A 21564-nucleotide genomic window follows, 5' to 3' on the forward strand; every position below is an offset into this window, starting at 1 on the left:
TAAGTCATTTAGGGAATGATATTTGAAGCCCACATCAAATAAAGACATTAAGCCAGGTTATAAGGACATCTCACCTGCATAAGCGGTCCCTTTGCTCAAAGTAAAGGGTTAATTGCTTATCTGTAGGGTGTATCAGTTCACTTATTATGGTCGAATATATAGAGAATTATATTTATTTGTTGCATTCATAATGTTCGGAGAAATGTATTGTGAGATTTTTGTCATCACTTGAACAAGATAAAGTGTTCTTACAAATGTACATAGGTTAGCCCACCACATATATACCTATGGTATATGGTGTGCGCTTCTGTGTCTATGGTAACTGTGTTATAGTCCTAGGCCACAAGAAGACAACACAAGTTTAAATCAAGCACAAGAGAACATGATACAGCCAAAGATGGAGTGAGGTTGAATGTGAGAGGCTGTTGCTGGCATAATGTAAAACACTGTTTTATTTGCAGTTACCTTTTTTTTTTTTTAAGATGGGCACTCATCTACACCAGGCTGGCCTCGAACTCCCAATTCTCTTGCCTTCCACCTCCCAGGCGCGCTGAGGCTGTGCCACTACAAAGTGTATTCGCGCATGTAGGTCAGAGAGGGTAACTAGCTGGAGTCGGTTTTCTTCTTCCACCACGCGAGTTCCAGGGACCGAACTCAAGCCTAAAGCCTTTCTCCTGTGTAATGGGTGACATTCTATTTATTATGTATACAGATTTCGTTAAAGACGGTTGTGAGCCAACATGTGGTTGCTGAGAATTGAACTCATGACCTTTGGAAGAGCAGTCAGTGCTCTTAGCCTCTGAGCCATCTCTCCAACTCCGTGGGTGACATTCTAAAGTAACGATCCAACATGGAGCCTGTCCCAGCTGATGAGATGGCACAGCAGGAAGAGCGTGTGCTGCTGTCTGAATTCAGTCCCCAGAAGGTGTGTAAAGGGAGCAGGAGAGAAACGCAAAGTTGTCCTTTGGTTTCCGCGGGCACCGGAGGGCACTGTGCACATACAGAATGATAATAAATACTTTTCTAAAAATGCTGTAGTACATGTAACCTACTCTGTATCATAGTTTAGCACACTTTAAATGTGTTCAGCATACTTAACCCGAAGCATCAACTGTGATCCTTGGCTGCTTGGGAGCCACAGCTAATACCCAACACAGCAAGAAGGACTGTGTGGCCTATGAGTAGCCTAGAATATGGCCAACATTTAAAGGACTGTTTCTACTTTCCTACAATACAGGTTTAAGATTTATTTTTAGGGGCTGGAGAGATGGCTCAGAGACTTAACAGCACTGTCTGCTCTTCCAAAGGTTATAAGTTCAATTCCCAGCAACCACATGTTGGCTCACAAACATCTATAACGAAATCTGGTGCCCTCTCCTGGTAAGCAGGTATGCATGCAGGCAGAATACTGTATACATAATAAATAAATACATAAATAAATCCTTTTTTAAAAAGATTTATTTTTAATTGTGTGTGTATGTATGTATGTATGTATGTGTATATGACTGCAGCCCATAAAAGTCAGAAGGGGGTGTCGATCCCCTGAAGTTGGAATTACAGGTGGTTGTGCACTGCCAGGTGTAGGTGCTGGAAGCCAAACTTAGGTCCTCTGCAAGAGGCATATTTATTTTAATAGCCATCTTTCCGTACCCTACTTGAAAGAGCATAAGTTGAATCATTTTAAGTTGGAGAGTGTATGTATTTATAAAATGCAGTTATATATTTCTATCTGGTGGATATGAATTCTTTTATAATAGGTGAATGCCTAGGTAAGGTAAGTTAACAACCTATGATCTTTCTTTTTTGTTGGGTTTTTGCTTTTTGTTTTGTTTTTTTTGTTTTTGAGACAGGGTCTCTTTACATAACCCTAGCTGTCCTGACTATCTCACTATAGGTAGACCTGGCTGGCCTCAAACTCACAGACATCCACCTGCCTCTACCTCCTGAGTGCTAGAATTAAAGATGTGTGCCCTGAAGCCTGCCTCCATTTTCATTTTTTTTTAAAGATTTATTTATTATTATGTATACAGTGCTCTGCCTGCATGTACACCTGCAGGCCAGAAGAGGGCATCAGATCACATTATAGATAGCTGTGAGCCACCACGTGGTTGATGGGAATTGAACTCAGGACCTTTGGAAGAGCAGCCAGTGCTCTTAACCTCTGAGCCATCTCTCCAGCCCCCTCCCCCATTTTCATTTTTTAAAAAGATACATTTTAAAGTGTGTTTTTATCTTTTAAAGTGTACGTGTTTTGGTGTTTTGGCTGCAGTGTGTTGTAAATGTACCGCATGCATACTATACCCTCAAGGAGCCCCTGTAACTACAGGCAGTTGTGAGCCTCCATGTGGGTACTGGGAATTGAACTCCAGTTCTGTGGCAGTGCTCTTAACTCCAGACCTTAACCTTTCTAATCTTAAAAATGAAAAGCTGGCCAGGAATGCCTGAAGGGACCTGGTGCTAGGGTTAGCCACGAGGAGGAGACTGAGTCATAACAGGCGCTGACTTGCCCAGAATCACAGTGGACAGTAGTAAGGTCTGATATCCCAGTTGTCTGTGCCTGCTGAGCTGAGCTGTTGGCTTAAACTGGGCCTGGGACTAAGTGAATGTTAGACAGCCCTCTCTTTCCATAGGACATTAGGGTTCCTTTGCTGAGGGAAGTCTGTACCCCAAGAGTCCCATGCTTCTGGATTACCAGATAGAAACAGTACCGAGACCTTGCTCTGGGGAGAGCCCCTGATGAAAGTCAGACACACATGCGCGCGCGCGCGCGCACACACACACACACACCGCTCTTTTGAGTACTGAAGCAAAGACTGCTTGGTTTTGGTGCTGTGTGTGCAAGAGATAGAGGCTGAAGAGTGAATTCATTTTGTGGACAGGTGGGCTATAAATGAAGCTGAAGCTCCATTCTGGACACCTGTGGTTTTCCAAAGTTTTAGGGCCATTGCCTTTTTTTGTTTGTTTTGTTTTCACTTTTTAAGTTAGGTCCATTATATGTAAACTAACGCTTACCACTTTAATCACTGTATGGTTTTTTTTTTTTTTTTTTTGAAGACAGGGTCTTTCTAGGTAGCCCAGGCTGGTCTTGAACTTTTGTTAGTACTTCTGCCCTAGTGTCATAAATGCTAGGCTTATAGAGCGTGAGCCACCACACCCACATTGCTATCCAGAAACTTCTATAGCTTTTACCTTCTCTAATCAACACTCTGCCTATTAACCAATTAACCAGCTTTCTATGTATTATTTCATCATAAGGATTTTTTTTTCATAATGTAAAAATAAGGGTCTTTATCACTATTATGATTATTTTATTTTTTAAGGCAGGGTCCTGTTGTGTCGTCTGGCTGGCCTGGAAATTGCTATGTAGACCAATCTTGGTTATTTGCCGGCCTCTGCCTCTGGATGCACATACCCATACACAGTGCTGGGATTTAAGGTGTATGTGCCACCAAAGACCCCACCCCCCCCCTTTTTTTTTTTTTTTGGTATGTGTGAGTGGATGTAATAGTTGGGATTGAACTGGAGCCTCAAGAATGCCAAGTAAGAGGCCCACCACTAAGCTGTTTCCTCAGCCATGGGCACTTCTTTATAGAAAAAAACAAAAACAAACAAACAAAAAAAAAAACACATGTTGCATTGTGAGAAAACCATTTCCCCACCCAGGAGTGCATGGTCTAAGGCAGGAGCTCTCTGACTTTAACCACCCTCACGAATTCACTGGCATGGTGCGAACGGACAACAGTGGCAGCACATAGCAAATTGTTCACTCCAGCACCATCTGTGGTTTTGGGGGGCAGAAGGCACATTCCGAAACAGCTGACGCTCCAACTGAATGAATGGATCAGCAAGTTTTGGGGACTGCAACTTTCCCTGCCCAGCTGCCGGCCTTTTCCTTCTCCAAACTGGTGCTTCCGAGCCTGGGGGGAGGGGCTGGCCCAGGAGGCTGGGGCACTTGGGGGCAGGGCTGCACATTCCTTTCTTTAAGGAACCTGACCAGACTTTTAAGGTCAGGGCCTTGAGAAGAGTGGGGCTACGGAGTTACCTCTTCCCTGTAGAGTCCTCTTACTCCCCTCCCTCCCCCACACTTAATGATCTTTCCATTACAGAACCCAGACCAGGAAGTGTGTGACAGGTCGCAGCTGCAGACACATGGCTGGGAGGCCTGGGCTCCCAGCCAGTAGTGGGAGGGTCCAAGCTACCTCCCTAGCAACAGGACCACCACCCTGCTCTCCCGTGCGCCACCCCCCCAACAACTTAGCAGAGATGTTTTTAGGCGTTCTATCATTTGGTGACCAGTTGTAGTTTTGATGTGAATTTAGGAAGTGACTTCCAGTGAAGGAAGACCCAACTAGATTCACCTGCTCACCACCCTCCGAATCCTTCAACAGTCTCCAGGCACTTTAACGGAAAACTGAAGCCATCTAGCAGGGCTGCAGAAGCTTCCTCAGGGTTGTGTTTGAGTGTGCATGTGCGCGGTGCTAGAAAGATGGCTCAGCAGTTAAGAGCACTGGCTGCTCTTCCAGAGGACCGGCGTTCAATGCCCAGCACCCACATGGCGACTCACACCTATCTCTGACTCCATTTTCAGGGGACCTGACGAAATGCCAATGCACATAAAAGAAAAAATAAATTAGTTAAAAAGAAAAAAAGAGTGCGTGCGTGCATGTGTGTGTGTTGGGACGAGGCTTTTGCCAGGCAACCTCAATACTTCCACAGACTTTTTTTTTCCTTTCCTGTTTTGTGGATATTCAGGCTATGTTGTGTGTGTGTGCATATGTGGACTGGAAGAGACAGACTCCAAAACAGGCTCTCCAAGCCCATGGGCCCAGGTTCCAGTCACAGCAGATGTGAGACCACTCCAGTCTCTCCGCTCTCCATAAGGGGATGGCTCTTCTGAGTGGAGGTTGCTCAGGAAGTGTTAGTGGGCCCTCAGCTGCCCTAGGAGGCAGTTGTCATACAGGGGTTTGTCTCCGCTGCTGCCAGCTGTGCCCTTGGCTTTCTTCCCTGAATCTGCCATGGCTGCCAAGTGAGATGTGGTGACTCAAACTTCTGGGAGCCCCAAGCACAGACCGTCCTTCCTGGAGCTGCAGGACACATCCCTTCTCTTCTGTGGTTCTAGGAGGGAGAGGAGCAAAGTGCATTGAGAAACCAGCTGGGGGAAGGGGTACAGGAAGAAAAAAAAAATTTTTTTTTTCTGCTTGGTCCAGGGTTTTATCAGCAGAACCAGAACTTTTGCTGGGGAAAGGGGAAGAGATTTGGTTCCTTTGTTAATCACTTAATTACAATCCTTCCAGCTGGACCGGGCTGCAGTGGGAGTGGGGGACACCAGGGCATGGGTACCATATCCCCAGTGGGAAAACTACAGGCATGATACTCCCAGGTGACGTTTGAGCCCCTACTGAACACAATTCGGATGCCCACCTTTTGTCTGGTTTAAGGTTGAAACAAAACTCTTGGCCTGGGACTCCCAAGTTAGGTTTCTGCCGGTTACTTCCTCCTTCTCAACTCCTGGGGAGCTGATGTTGGAGGCCATGTGGTGGATACAAGGACCTTAGCTATAGCTTTGGCCATCATGGGCAGCTCCACATTAAATTACAGTGATGAGGTGGGATGCACAAAAGACAATTTTTTTTTTTTTAATAAAAACAAAACAAAACTTCAGCCCCAAGCTCCTGGGCTCCTGAATGGCAAAGGCTTCCTGTCAGGATTAGCTCGGCTGCCTGGGCATGTGTGTGCTGCCTTTCTCCTCAGGAAATACCTTTAGTAAGCCCCGGTGGCGTCCCCATGGCAACGAGAGAGGGGACCTGCTGACAGAGGCCATTCAGGCCTCGTAGTTCCTCGGCCCCTTTGTTGTGTGCTTTATTGCAGCCCCTGTGGCAAGCACTGTGGTTTGCACCATTTTGTCAGCTGAATGTGAAGTTTTACATTTTAATGGGCTCTTCTGGCAGCAGCCCATTTGCATGCAAAATGTTCCTTCTTGCTCCTTTCCCTTTTCTATTTAAAAAAAAAAAAACAAAAACCTGTCCAAACCCCAGGTCAGGGCCCTGAATGCTACTGATCAGGAGACAGGCCCCGGTAATTGATTGGTGCTCCTATTTCCTGTACCACACACCTATGCTCCCCCGTTTTTTGCAGTATCCCCTGTACTGAAGGGATCTCTACTACTCCTCTTTGCCCAGTCCCTCTTAGAATGATAATTAATCACCTGGAATTTCACCGTGATTGCTTGCTCTGTCTTGGTCTTGCTAGACTAAAGTTAAGTTTTCGGTTCTATTTCAAAGTCAAAATAACGCAATAAAAACCTTCCGCCGAGGGCCCCTGGAGTCCCGCCGCGCTGTTCTTAGTTCCTTTTAAGTTGCTTTCAAAGCCACCCCAAATTCCTCCCACATCCACAATTGCTCCCTCATTTATCTCTGGGAGCTTGTGCCAAGACTGTAAACACTCCTAGACCACCGTCTCCCTCGTGCTACTGAGATGCCCTACTCCCTTCATTTCCTTAGCCCTAAAATCCCAACCAAAGGCCTTAAACAGGGTTGAGCCCGAATCCAGATTTAGTGGAGGGAGTCCTTTGGTGTCTAAGATGTCTCTACCATTCCTGACCATGGAGAGATGAGACGCTTGTGCAGACCGTACTAGCAGTCTGGCATCAAGTGAAGCCACCAACACTTTCAAATCCGGTGTGGGGGTACACTAAAAATGGAGTGAAGGCCAGGCTTGGTGATACACATCTGAAATTTCATCTCAAGAGGCTGTCTCAGAAGGACCTTCGAGTTCAGACTACCCCATGGTACATGAAGGCGGAGGCAGCACCAGGGTTGGTGGGAGAGCATCTCTGAAACAACAAGAACAAAATGGAGTCAGTTACCAGGTTTGGTGGAGCACGTGTTTAATCTCAGCACTTGGGAGGCAAGCTGTTCTCTGTGAGTTCAAGGCCAGCCTGACCTGCACTGTGAGTTTTCAGGCCAGAGAGGGATATTTCAGGCCAGTTTGGAAAAGACAGAAAAACCAACAACCACTTCTGGAACTGGAGTGGTAGCTCAGTTGAAAGAGTGCGCTGTGGTCAGTCCTCAGCGCCACATGCAGCCAATGCTAGCTTGGGGGGTGGGAGGGGAGTCCCTGGCTCATAGAGAAAAGAAGGAAAGAATGAGAGATGTAGTTCTTCAACTGTGAACCTCAGAAGTAATTTGAGGTGACTTTTGTTGTTGGAGAAAGACATTTAAGAGATGCAAAGTCCCTAGACTGACCAGCGGCTAATTATAAGGTATAGTAAGGAAATGACTGAACCACTGAGGCAGGGGAAAGGAGATAGCTAAAAGACTCTGGATTCTCACCCCACCCCCACGCCCACCCCCAAACAGGGTTTCTGTGTGTAGCCTTGGCTGTCTTGGAATTCCCTGTGTAGACCAGGCTGGCTTTGAACTCAGAGATCCACCTGCCTCTGCCTCCTGAGTGCTGGAGCTAAAAGATATGCGCCACCAGTGCCTGAGAACTCTGGATTCTTAAGGAGGGAACAACCTGAGGGTCTCAGGGTGTTGAGGGGACAGGAGGCAGCATGTCATTTGAGGTCTTGAGCCAGGACCTCTCTGGTGACCTTTCTGGATCTGGGCCAAGGAGAGCACTGACCAGCCCCTTTGCCTAATGTTCTTTGCAGTGGAGGGTGTCAGAGGTTATCAGCTGTTAACGGCAAATGACAGATGGCTGCTAAGAGCTGAGCCTGAGAGAAAGCAGGGAGGGCTCTGAGGCTCCCTTGCTGTTCAGGATGTTGCTGTGCAGTGTGTGCAGCCCACAGTGTGGGTCATCCCTCACTGTTTAGGATACACTTAGGATGAGAAGCATGGGGGAGGGGCCCAGGACACAGTTGACCAGACACTTAGAGCCTCTTTGTCTTGTAACTTTGCAAGAAGCCTCACAACCTCCGCTTCTTTTAAGTGGGAGGCAAAACCGAGTAACATAACCTCCAATAAACATGTTTTGTAAAGTGTCTCGTGCAATGCCAAAGGGGGCATCATTATTAGTTTAGGAGTATGCCACAAAGAGGGTACGCCCCCATCCCACAAACTGCTCAGTTGGAGGGGTTCCTTCTAGATTGTCTTTTTGGGTTGTTTTGTTCTTGTTTTTCAAGACAGGGTTTCCCTGTGTAATGTTGGCTGTCCTGGACTTGCTTTGTAGACCAGGCTGGCCTTGAACTCACAACGATCTGCCTGCCTCTACCTCCTGAGTTCTGGCATTAAGGTGTGCAACACTGCACCCGTCTGGGGTTCATTCTAGTTAAAAGTACTGTTTTTAAGCTTCTGTTTTGTGTATTTTGAGACAGGGTTTCACCATGTTAGCTCTGGCTGCCCTTGAACTCACAGAGATCTGCCTGACTCCGGCCTCTCTGAAATGAGGATGCTAGTAGTACCTATTTTACTTGTTGTGATTGGTTGCTATGGAGATTTGATGAGGTAACACACGAAGAGAACTGTCCTGTCCATGCCATATATGTGTCCCTATGACCACAATGGGTTCTGTAAGGCTGCTGTGCAGATGAGAAGATGGCCTGGGAAAGAGCTTGGTTCTGTCATTTGTGAGTATCTGGTTTGCACAGTTGTGAATGGGAGGCTTCACACATGGTAAATGGCACACACATGTGTCATGTGTCTCTCTCTCTTTGTTGGAGTCACATGACTATGTGGGATTATGTGTGTTGGGTTTTTTTGTTTTTGTTTTTTTTATAGAACCCAGGCTGGGGAAGGATATGGTACGTCTTAATAAGTTTTTTAAATTGCATTTATTATTTATGGCATGTGCACACCGTGTGTGTGCCTATGCCATGGTGTACGTGTAGGGGTCAGAGGACAGCCTGTAGGTGTTCTCTCTCTCCATCTTGTGACTCCTGGAGATTGGAACTCAAGACAGGCTTTTCAGCAAGCTTTCTTGCCAAGTGAGTGAGTCATCCTTCCAGCCCAGAAAGTGATATTTTAACATCAGATGTTTTTCCAGGCTCTGTTTATTCATGTGGCACGAAGTGGGCTGCACTTATATTCTGCACAGACAGGTGTGTCCCCAGGGATTTCTTTCATGGCTGCCTCCTATTGACCGATGTACAAGATGAAGGGTAATAAGATTTATATGGATTTGAGCCTCAAGGTTCCGCTCTCCCACTGACTGACACAGAGCTCACGTCGGAAAACAGATTGGTCAGGAGATCTGTCTGATCAACATACTCAGACCTGCTAAATGACTGGAACGCTTCTGGCCAGCTCTGCCATGAGCAGAATGCCACCCCTCTTTAGCTTGTTGAGAAGTTATAATAGCCCAAAGTATTGGAAATGGGGCGACAGTCATTCCCATTAGCCATGTTCTTCAACTTGAAAGCGCTATGAAAAAGCTCTCTTTCCCCTGCCCTTTGCAGCTGGTTTCTTGAAGATTGCTGAAGTGTGGTCCACCCCACCCCCACTCCACCCCCACCCCCCACCTTCTGCTCCTAGAGGCACTAACAGAGAAGCAGGTTAGAATTGGCACGTTCCCCCCTCCCTCCCTCTAAGGCAGTGGTTCTCGGCCTTCCTGATGCTCTCTCTGATCCTCTAATACAGTTCTTCGCTGGCCATGGTGGCGTGTGCCTTTTCATTGCTACATCATAACTGTAATTTTGCTACTGTTGCAAAGCATAATGCAAATATCTGTGATTTCGGATGATCATAGGCAACCCTTGTGGAAAGGATCATTTGACTCCCAAAGGGGGGTGAGACCCACAGTGTGACAACCACGGCTCTAAAGGGACTAGTGGTTCAGCTTGTTTTCATGGTCCATCCTTGGTCCTTCACCTGCATCAAGCCTGCCTCTCCAGCAGCCGAGGATGAAAATCTGTCCTCTTTCTGGTCTCCCTCCTCTCTTCTTCCTCGCTTTCACCTATGTTGCTGATGTCGTCCGACTTGGCATTCACTTCTGGCTCCTCTTCTTTGGCTTCCCTGTCACTGAGACACCTGACTGTTTCCCTTCAGTGTTTTAGACAGTTGTACATATGGGCTTTAACTTGAGCCCTCTCTATAAGGATGCTCACAGCGAGCTCTGTCTCACCTGCCCGGTCCTAGTGATGATCATAGGGGCTCCATTCAGTAGATGGGTGGTGTTGTTTTCTGCAGCTTACTTCCTAACACTCTGCAGACAGGGGTAACGTTACCGGTCTCACCAGATCACTGAAGGTCTAGATGCTTTGCACTGCATGAAACAGGGGTTTGATTTTTGCCATCTCCTCATTGCACCCCACCTACTGCACACACTAAGGATTGCCTTTGTATTTGTTTGCCTTTGTATTTGTTTGCCTTTGCTTTGTTTGTTTGTTTACGACAGAGTTTTTCATTTGTAGCCTCACCTGTCCGGGACTCACTTTGAAGTTGGCTCAGACTCACAGAGATCTGCCTACTTCTTGCCTGCCTGAGTGCTGGGATCAAAGACATGCACCACCACGCCCAGCTTGTATTTGATTCTTAAAAGTTTTTTGGTTTTTTTGTTTTGGTGTGTGTGTGTGTGCAGGTGTTTTGCCTGCATGTGTATCCATACACCACATGTATACCTGGTGTCCAAAGAGGCCAAAAGAGGGCATTAGATCTCCCGGAACTGGCATGTGGGTGCTGGAAATCAAACCTAGGTCTTCTGCAAGAGCGCTCTCAACCACTGAGCCATCACTCCAGCCCCTTTAAATTAAACGTTTTCAGTCAGCCTGGAAGGACGCACCTTTGATCTCAGTACTTAGGAGCCAGAGACAAGCAGATCTCTTGTGAGTTTGAGGCCAGCTACATAGTGAGTTCCAGGCCAGATAGTGAGATCCTGTCTCAAAATAAATAAATAAATAAATAAATAAATAAATAAATAAATAAATAAATAAAGTTTTAGAAGACATTTATATTTGCTTATTGTGTTTATGTTAAGGTCAGGGAACCACTCTCAGGAGTTTATTCTCTGCTCCCACCACGTGGGTTCTAAGGGTTAAACTTGGGTCATCAGGCTTAGCAACAAGTGCCTTGACCCTGAACCAGCTGGCTTGTCGGTCCCGAACCTTATTCTAACAGTTCACACACAAAAGGTTCGAATGCTGCTTTTTAGTGGCTGAGCAATCAGATGGCCTCCTTTTCTCCATCCTTCATAGCCAGTTTAATAACATGAACCTGCCACATGCAGCTCTAGCCCATGGGACTTGACTGAGAAAGTCCAGCTCAGAGGAGGCTAAGGAAGGCCACGTGCTTCTTGTCAAAGGAAGACACGAATGAAGGCCACACAACTTTTAACAGCCGTGGGTTGATAGTGAGCCACCTTACCTAGGCTCAAGGTGAAGGTCAGGGCCAATCTACAAGGATGTTTCTATACAGGTGAGTCCCATCACCTTCCACAACAGAGGAGCTTTCTTTACTCTGCCTTATAAATGGAGAACCTACACAACTAAGGGCTCTGCCATCAGTGGAAAAGGCCGCCAATACTTTACAGCCTCCTGGCTGATTTGTGAGTCCTCTAAAAGACTCACTTCTATATTCCTGCTGCTAACTGATATGAGAAATCTAAGAGTCAGTTCTGTTCTGGGTTTCTTTCTAGATCTTAGGAGAGGCAAAGTATGGGCATTTGTTGTCACTGAGAGACAATACTCCCTGACACGTCCTTCAGCCGTCAGTGGGATGTGATAGATCACACACTCAAACGCTGTTCAGCCACTAAAAAGAAAAATATATGGAGACAAACTATGACATAGAAGGACCTTGCCCATATGACCTGGTCACAAAAAACCATATGAGAGGGGCTGGAGAGGTGGCTCAGTGGTTAAGAGGACCAGTTGCTATTCTAAAGGACCTGGGTTCAAACCCACAGGGCAGTTCACAGAAGACCATATAGTTCACGATCTCATTGATAGAAATATACTGAAGAGACATCAAACCAGTGGGGCTAAGACATGGTGTGGATGCTGGGTGTAGTGGCCTACACTTTTAATCCCAGCACCTAGGAGGCAGAGACAGGCAGATCTCTGTGAGTTCAAGGTCCAGTCTGGTCTCCATAGAGGATGAATTCTAGACTATAATGTCATCCATCTAATGTCCTCTTCTGGCATGCAGGTGTACGTGCAGATATATGTAATAAAATAATCTTAAAAAAAAAAAAGATGTGTGGGAGATGAAGAGTCACTTCTAATGAGTATATATTTTCTTGATTGAGGGAGATAAAATAGTCTAAAATTAGATTTTCAGAGTTGTTTTCTAACCCTGAGTATCCAATCCGCCCTCCATGTCAGTGTCTATGGGTTCTACGTTTGCTAGTTCAATCAAGCATGGGTGGAGAAGCTTTGGGCAGAATTTTCTTGTGTGTGCTGAGTATGTATGTAATACTAAACACTACGTAGACCAGAGGCTCCTGGGATGTTTCTGGCAGCAGACTTTGACTGATCTGAGGCAGGAGAATGCCGGAGATTATGACTGGTGTCATCAGAAGCCCAGTTCCCGTGCAGGATGAGGATACAGTTGTGCCGTGGCACAGCCAGCTTTGGGTGGAAGGCAGGAACAAGGTTGGGTAGAGTGGCAGGAACCTCACAGACCAAGAGGGATTTGGGCCAGGCAGTGGTGTCGCACAGCTTTAATCCTAGAACTCAGAGGCAGAAGCAAGCAGATCTCTGTGGGTTCCAGGACAGCCAGGGATACACAGAAAAACCCTGGCTTGAAAAACAACATTAAAAAAAGGGGGGGTTGGGTCTTACTTTATATCCAGGGTAAGATTTTGATGAGGACAGCGTGTGACTTGGTAAACCAGCGTGTGGGGCTGGGAGACTGAACTGGACATAACGTTGTCCCAGGGTGGCTCTAGGAATAGGAGGACAAGGCCACCTGGAAACAAGAAAGCTGGTTCCTGGTGGTTTCTAAGATTCAGAGATGAGGTGGCTTTTTTGTTTTGTTTTGTTTTGTTCCCATGTTGGTCAGCACTGGCTGGAAGTCATAGCCACGGGAAAGGGCAGAGCGCTGGCTGCTTCCCTTGGGAGCAGTGCCTGTCCAGTCTCCTTGTTGAGTGTCTGCTGCAGCCTCTCTTTGTCTCTGAGACCTGTGTGAGTAGGCTGTGTGATGCCTGAGGCTGAGAAGTTGAGTTCACTGTTGACCCATGGCTGGTGCAGATCATGAGCAGCAAAATATTTAATCAGTGAGCTCACTCGAGGGAAATGACATTGGATCAATAGGAGGAACGCTTGCTGTTTCCTTCAGGGTCAGGCCCAAGCTGTTTTTCTTCTTTCAGCAAAACCATAAACCACTGAAAAAATGGAAAGAGGAGTCCACAGCGGCTATTTTTAATCGGCTGGGTGTTCTGCGCCCCTCTGTGTTGCTCTCCTTAATCGGAACACACAACAGTAAACGCAGGCTAGCTTACTGCTATCCAGACCCTACTTTCGGCAGCCCAGTATTATGCGAGAATCCCTAGGCTGATAAAGCCATATTCAGCCCAATGTACCTAAGGTTTCTAGTGCAAACCCATGAAGCACTTCAGAGAGAGAATCACTAAAATGAGAATAGAAGCTGGAGCAGTGGCTCAGTGGTGAAGAGGAACTGAACGCAGCGGGTCCCAGGTTGCCTCCCACCACCCACATCCGGTGGCTCACAACTGCCTATAACTCCAGCTTTAGGTGAAGTGACACCTGTGGCCTCCCTAGGGACCCGCACTCACACAGCCACAGACACAAATGCACATAGTTAAAAAGAAAACAAATTGGGCTGGAGAGATGGCTAAGTGGTTAGGAGCACTGCCTGCTCTTCCAAAGGACCCAGGTTCAATTCCCAGCAACACATGGCAGCTCACAACTGTCTGTAACTCCAAGATCTGATACTTTCATACCAATGGACATAAATTAAAATTAAATAAAATATTAAAAAAAAAAAGAAAATAAAACAAATCTAAAAAACTAGTGCTGTAGCTTAGTGGCACAGCATTTGCCTAGCACATGCAAAGTACTGGGCTCCGCCCCCAGCACTGCAAAAATGGGGGCAAAGGGGAGTCAGATGTGGTAGGGGCCCAGTCTGTGCTATACTGTGAGTTCAGGACACCCTGGGCTATAGAGTAAGGCTGTCTTAGAAAGTCTGGGGGGCTAGTAAAGGTTGGTCCATACCTTTAACTCCAGCACTCAGGGTGTGGAAGTAGGTGGGTCTCTGTGAGTTCCACGTCAGTCTGGGCTACAAAGTGAGACAGGGGTAGGGGAGGGTGCGGTTAGTGGAGGAGGCCTGGGTGTGGTAGCACACACATAATCCCTAAATGGCAGAGGCAGTCGGATTGCTGTGAGTTCGAGGCCAGCCTGGTCTACAAAGCGAGTCCAGGACAGCCAAGGCTACACAGAGAGACCCTGTCTCAAAAAAACAAAACAAAACAAAACAAAAATGGCAGAGGCAGAAGCAGGATGATTACAAGTTTGCAGTTACCTTAGGATACATAACAAGACCCTGACTCAGAGAGCTCAAGTAAATAAGGGGACGGAGTTTAAAGGGCAAAGGGAGTTCAGGAAGAAAGACAGTAAGGAGACTGGCCATGCATTCGATCCGCAACTGTGTAATCGGGCATCTCCTGGTGGTGAGCCGTCACACCCTCTTGCCAGATGGTGGTGAGAGCTGGCTGTCAGGAGGGGGTACCTGCCAGTCTGGACACTGCTGAGCGCCTCCAGAGAGGCAAAGAAAGCCTGGCCTCTCAGAATAGGGGACGAGGGAGAGCGTGCTGATTCTCAGGTGCCTGCGACCAATTCCGCTTGAGCCCAGGCAGGAGGGGGGCACCTGGAACATTCCTTCCCAGGAAGAGGCCAGTCATTCATTTGAATGCCCAAAAAGAACACAAGCGTCTTTGCTTCTTCGGTAGCCAAGGAATGTATTCATCCAGTATGGCTGACTCCTCCTAGGAGTGCCAAGAATATGAATCTTCCTAAAGGAGACAGCTCATGCACGGGAGGGGAGGGTGCTCTCCGCAGCGGCAGATCTTGGAGGGGTGGGTCTAGCCGTCCTACCCGAGAATACTGAAGCCAGTGTGTGTGTTGGGGGGCGGAAGGGTGTCTTAGTTACTTTTCTGTTGCTATGAAAGCACTTAATTGGGGCTTGCATACAGTTTCAGAGGGTAAGTCCGTGGCCGTTTTGGTGGGAGCATGGTGGCAGGCAGGCAGACATGGCACCACAGCAGTAGCTGAGGGCTTCCATGTTCTCTACAAGTTGGAGGGAGAGAGAGGAAGAGAGGGACAGACTGACTGATTGACTGACTGACTGACTGACTGACTGACTGGAATGGAATGGGCTTTTGAAACCTCAAAGGCCACCCCCAGGGACACACCTCCTCCAACAAGGCCACACCTCCTAATCCTTCCCCGAACACTGGCTCTGCCAACGAGGGACCAACCATTCCAATATATGAACTTATGGGGGAACCATTCTCTCTCATACCACCTCAGTGTGACAGTGTCTCAAGAGGAAAATGGGGCGCAGGAGAGAGGGTGAGCCCAGGCAGTAGATGAGAAAGGGTTTATGTGTGCCATGTCTGCTGCCAGAGCAAATGTGCTGCTGTGGCAGCTGCAGGCCTTGGGCTAACACCTGTTCCGCTGGAGGCTCCCCTGAGCTGACCTCTCCCTGGCTGGCCCTCCCACATATGCATCTGTGTTGCTGGAAGGCCAGGCCTCCGCCCTCGCTGAGTCATGTGTACCCAGAGTCCTGGTTGACCGCACGCCTGCTCTCATCTTGGGTGTGGGGGGCTGCTGGGTTTGCAAGGGGTTGGTTTTTTTTTTTTTTTTTTTTTATTCATTAGGGAAAGAGGTGAGGGTGACAGGGCTAAAAAGGAATGGGGTGTTCCGGCTGGAAGTGGCTATTCTTGGCAAAGCACTGAGCAGCATTTGGTGAAGGGGGGAGGGATTCTAGATACAGGAAGACCACTCCCCTTAGAACGGAGGAAATTGAAACGCTGCTTAATGCTGCTACAGCTGCTTCCTAACTTTGCCGCTTTCTTCTTTGACTTATTGAGAAGTGGGGCGGAGGAGAAGAACTGGGGGTCTCAGAGTGCCCACCGTTTCCCACTGGTACATATTCCAATTCCCTGCTCTGTTGCTTCAACTGAGGCCCGGACAGTGCAGTGCCCTGTGGCTCAGCTAACTCCCTTTCTCTCTCCTCCTCCTTTCTCCACTTGGCTCTTCTTCCTGGCCCCTGTGGGTGGCTGCAGCTCAGCCCTGGGGAGTCCCTGTGGAAGTGGAGTCTCTCCTGGTCCACCCTGGCGACCTGCTACAGCTTCGCTGTCGGCTGCGCGATGATGTGCAGAGCATCAACTGGCTGCGGGACGGGGTGCAGCTGGCAGAGAGCAACCGCACCCACATCACAGGGGAGGAGGTGGAGGTGCGGGATTCCATCCCCACTGACTCTGGCCTCTACGCTTGTGTGACCAGCAGCCCCTCTGGCAGCGACACCACCTACTTCTCCGTCAATGTCTCAGGTTGGTAGCCGTGCCCTCTCCCCTGCGTCCACTGTTGCGACTTTATTTGCTAGTTTTAAAGGGAGGCCGACTTCCTTCCCTCCTTGGTCTGCCCTCCACTTGCTTCAGAGCCGCTGCCCACTAACATTGCTCCCTTGCCCGCTGTGTGCCTTAGCTCTCGAGGGGTTAGCCAGGTAGGGCAGGTGCCAAGCTAAGACCTACCTCAGATGTGATTATTGGTGCTTTGGGGGTGTTAAGACCCTGTGATTTCCTCAGCACAGCATGCCGGGATCGTGCTAGGTGGGGTTCAGCCAGCCTCATCTTGTCAAGCCCTAGGCTTAGGGATGGGAGCATATGCTAAGGTTCCTGGCTGTGGTAGGAAGGGCTCAGGTTCATTGCCAAGTTCAGGCTTTGTGGAAAAAAAGCCTGTTGTGTAGCTCATGGAATGTTATGAGTGCAGCCAGGCAAGCCCAGAACTCTTGTTGCTGAGAATAAGTTTCCTTCAGAATGTGACTTTTCACAAAACCACGATCCAAGGAAGAAAAGCTGGAGCTTTCTTTATGCCAAGATGGGGGCTTGGTACCTTCTCCCAGACATCATTTAGAATTTGTCCCCAGTCAAGGAACATATTTCCCTAGTAGTTCCCAAGAGTGACAGTGGGGACTAGAGAGACCTCTGGTGGACTGCTTTTTGTTGTTGTTTGGGATTTTGTTTTGTTTTGTTTTCTTTTCTTTTAGCTTAGGTTTTTTGTTTTGTTTTTGTTTTTTAAGACAGGATCACAGCTCTGGCTGTCCTGGAATTCACTAGGTAGACCAGGCTGGTCTCAAACTCACAGATATCTGCCTGCTTCTACCTCCCAAGTGCTGGGATTAAAGGTGTGTTCCACCACACACAGCCTCTTTTTTAATGAGGTGATTCCCAGTTGGGGAGTGATGGCAACTGTAGCCGGGCACAGCGGTCTACACCTTTAACCCTAGCATTCAGGAGGATCTCTGAGTTTGAAGCTAGCCTGGTCTACATCTCCAACTCGTGAGATCCTGTCTTAAAGCAACTATAAAAAAGGCAGCTCTCGGGTGGAGAGATGGCCCAGCTGTTGAGAGCCCTTCCTATTCTTGGAGCTGTCCTGGATTTGGTTCCCAGCATTCACAGTGCGCTCACAATTGCCTGTTCCTGGGGATGCAGCATCCTCTTGAGCTCCTGCATGCATGGGACATGTCCATGCAGGCTCACATACACGCACATAAATTAAAAGATAAGAAATCTTTGGGAGAAAGAAAGAGAGAGAGAAAGGAAAGCAGGCAGCTCCCAGCCCTCAGGAGGTCCATACAAGAAGATCCTGATAGCAGGCTGTGCATCCTATCGTTTTTTGGAAGTAGTTTCAAGGCCCAGGGTGTCTAGATCAGCCTGGGTTTCTCAATGATTGATGTCCAATCATTGCTGCTACTGTGGGTACCCAGGTGGTACTGATAGCAGAGAGACCTTGGTGTACAGGTGGAAGTGGAGTAAATTTGGAAAAAATGTAGCTGGTCCTGCTAGAGCCATCTGGACTTGCCTTGGGCTGGGATGAGCACTGGAGCATGCAGTTCTTAAACATGGACTGTCACTGAGGCAGACTTTGGGGGAAAACTGGGAGTCCTTACGGGATGGGTGGTTGTGTTGTCGGCGGCTACACTGAGGTGTGGTCTTGAAAGGGGAATTGCAGTTTGGATGGCAGTCTAGAAATGCGCAGACATACCTCAGTGCCTCCTCTTCTCCTCCTCCTGACAGATGCGCTCCCCTCCTCAGAGGATGACGACGACGACGATGACTCCTCTTCAGAGGAGAAAGAAACAGACAACACCAAACCAAACCGTAGGCGTGAGACACTGTTTCCTACCTTACTTGCTGCCTTTGAGACCTGGGAGTTGAGCCTTAGGGAAAGCCTGCCTAAAGAGGGAGGGAAGAGGCTCAGAAGGCCGGTGGGCCGTGGTCCCTGGCTGCTGGCCCTCTAGATGGCTGGAGATACTGAGCAGGTAGATGGGATCCTGCCTGGGCCCTTGCTTCTGAGCCTGACCACTCCTGCTACCCTCATCTGTCTCCTTTGGCTTCTCTTGGACAGCTGTAGCTCCGTACTGGACATCCCCGGAAAAGATGGAAAAGAAACTGCATGCAGTTCCAGCCGCCAAGACAGTGAAGTTCAAATGCCCATCCAGCGGGACACCCAACCCCACTTTGCGCTGGTTGAAAAACGGCAAAGAATTCAAACCTGACCACCGAATTGGAGGCTACAAGGTACGCGTGCGTACATATCAAAGCAAAGCTAGAATAAGACATTGGGTAGGGGGCTGGATAAGATGCTATTTTGGTTTTTGCTGTTGTCTGTTGTTGTTGTTTTAGTTGCCTTTTTAAAGGTGGGATGTTTGTTGTCGATTTTTAAAAATTTAAAGTTTATGATTGTTTCACCTGCATGGACACATGTGTACCATGGGAGCCTAGTGCCTGCAGAGATCTGGAGAGGGTGTCAGAGTCCTGGGAACTACACAGTATTTTTATTTTTTATTTTGTTTTTTTACTACTTGACTTTTATTTTTTTGTGAGAAGATAAGCATGTGGAGATCAGAGAGAAGCCCAGTGGAGTCAGTTTTCTCCTTCAGCTGTGTGGGTCCTGCAGAACAGTCTGAGGTCATCAGACTCAGGCAAAAGTCCCTTGTACCCATTGAATCATCTCTCCAGCCACCATCAGCCCCTCCCCTCCCTCCCTCCCTCCTTTCTTTGTTTTGTTTTTTTGTTTGTTTTTTTGTTTTTTTTGTTTTTTTTTTTTTTTTGTGGCAGGGGGCTCACTATGCATACCAGACTGCCCTCAAACTCACAGAGATCTACCTGTCTCTGTGTCCTGAGTGCTGGGGTTAAAGAAAGGCATGTGCCACTTTTTGGGTTTTGGGGGGACAGGGTTTCTCTGTGTAGCCCTGGCTATCCTGGAATCACTCTGTAGGCCTGGCTGGCCTTGAACTCAGAGATCCGCCTGGGATTAAAGTCGTGCGTACCACCACCACACACACACACACACACACACACACACACACACGCACACTCACCTGCACACACATTTCCACTTTAGCCCCTTTAATGGACCTTTCTCAGGACAGATTACTGGAAATGATATTGTCAGATAAGAGAGGGTAGACATGTTTTAAGCTGTCAGTACATAGAACCCATGTTCCCCTTCTTGCTTCATCCCCTTTCCTCATCCTTCTGCTCCTCTGTAGTGCATACTAAGCCTGCCCCACAGAGTTACATCTGCAGCCCCCAAGTCCTAAAGGAAAATCAGTCTCCTCCCCATAAGGGAGTGTGAGGGACAGACCCACTAGGCCTTCGCCAAGAAATACAATAGGTGCAAGCGTTTGTGTTGCTTATTGACACCATTAGGGATTTCCTATTTTGATAAGCCGCTTCCTTTCCCTCTGGGGGTCAAGTCCTTTTGATAAGAAGCTCTTCCCCAGAGATCTGCTGACCCACAAGGTCCCCAAATATGTCTCACGTCACTTAAGAGTCTCTTTTCTCAGACCTTCTTGACTGGTTTGATTTTTTTTTTTTTTTTTTTAGACTGCGTTTCTTCTCTGTAGACTCCAGACTGGCCTGGAACTCCCAAGCCTCTTGTCTTGGCCTCCCAGCTGCTGAGGTCACAGGCATGTGCCACCGTGCCTGGCTTCTCATTGTTCTTGTATAAGAAAAATAGAAGAGGGCGGCTGGAGAGACAGCTTAGTGGTTAAGTGTATACCATTCTTCCAGATGACTAGAATCTTGTTCCTGTGCTTACGTCAGAGAACTCACAAACACCTATAAATAACCCCAGCTCCAAGGCCTCTGTGAGTACCTATGCTCACATGTGCATACACACACACACACACACACACACACACACACACACACACACACACGTAAACATGCATTCTCTTAAGTAACAATAGATCTTTTTCTTCTTTCTCTTTATTATTTAGTTTTTGTTTGAACCAAGGTTTCTCCGTGTAGCCCTGCCTGTCTTTTTTTTTTTTTTTAGCCCTGCCTGTCTTAGAACTCACTCTGTAGACCAGGCTGGCCTCGAATTCATAGAGATCTGCCTGTCTCTGCCTCCCAAGTTCTGGGCTTACAGGCCTGTGCCACCACTCCCAGTTCTTTTCCTTTCTTTCTTTTTTATTTTTATTTGTTTATTTTGGTTTTTAGAGACAGAGTTTCTCTGTGTAGCCTTGGCTGCCCTGGATTCCCTTTGTAGACCAGGCTGGCCTCGAACTCACTAAGATCCACCTGCCTCTGCCTCCCATGTGCTGGGATTAAATGCATGCATCACCATGCCCGGCTCTTTCTTTTTTAAAAGAAGGAATATGGGAAAGCTTTACCTTAACTTACCAAGTACTTTGGTTTGCAGGTTTCTGTGCGTCAGCCAGGACAAGGCAGCTTTCTAGCCTGTAAAGGTTTTGTAACCTCATCAGGCAGATGTCAAAGGACAGCTGTGGTGAGCAGCTTGCCACAGTTCCTCGTTCGAAGAGCGGAGGGAGGGTTGAGCACAGATCTGACCAGAGTTAACTGAGAGAAGACGCAAGTTTTTGGGTTTTGTTTTATTTTGTTTTGTTTTGAAAGGTGTATTTATTATTATGTATACAGTGTTCTGCCTGCATATACACCTGCAGGTCAGAGGAGGGCATCACATTATAGATGGTTGTGAACCACCATGTGGTTGCTGGGAATTGAACTCAGGATCTCTGGAAAAGCAGGCAGTGCTCTTAAACCTCTAAGCCATCTCTCCAGCCCCCTGTTTTACTTTTATTACATTTATTTGTGTGCGCATTTGCAAGCAATGGCGTGCATATGGAGACTACAGGAAGACTGCAGGAGCTGGTTGTCTCCTTCCACCGCGTGGGTCCTAAGAGTCAGGCTTGGTGGCAAGTGCCTTTATCCACCGAACCATCTTGCCAACCCTGAGGAGCTAGCTTTTGAAACTTGTTGTGTCGGGCATAGGAATGAAGCTGACGGACATGGAGAGGATTCCCGGGGAGCTTTGGAGGATTTGCCAAAGGCATGTTTGCTTATGAATGCTACCGTGAAGATGTCCGGCATTTCCACACCATGCTAGTTTAGTTTGCAAGATGTGTTCTGAGTGTAAAT

General features: G+C 47.7%; 1 protein-coding gene across 7 annotated transcripts in view; it reads left to right on the forward strand.

The window, feature by feature from the left end:
* The window catches only part of Fgfr1 (fibroblast growth factor receptor 1), a 45435-nt gene that overhangs the window by 10962 nt on the left and 12909 nt on the right, over positions 1–21564 (forward strand). For 2 of the 7 annotated variants that reach the window (XM_051170052.1, XM_051170053.1), the window contains exons 2-4: positions 16180–16446; positions 18193–18282; positions 18524–18696. In XM_051170052.1, coding sequence (XP_051026009.1) covers positions 16180–16446; positions 18193–18282; positions 18524–18696 — 530 coding nt within the window. The remainder of the gene's footprint in view (positions 1–16179; positions 16447–18192; positions 18283–18523; positions 18697–21564) is intronic. The other 5 variants (XM_051170054.1, XM_051170055.1, XM_051170057.1 and 2 more) reach the window with 3 other exon arrangements.

Source organism: Acomys russatus, chromosome 27 (genome assembly GCF_903995435.1).
Source record: "Acomys russatus chromosome 27, mAcoRus1.1, whole genome shotgun sequence".
NCBI classification, from domain to species: domain Eukaryota; kingdom Metazoa; phylum Chordata; class Mammalia; order Rodentia; family Muridae; genus Acomys; species Acomys russatus.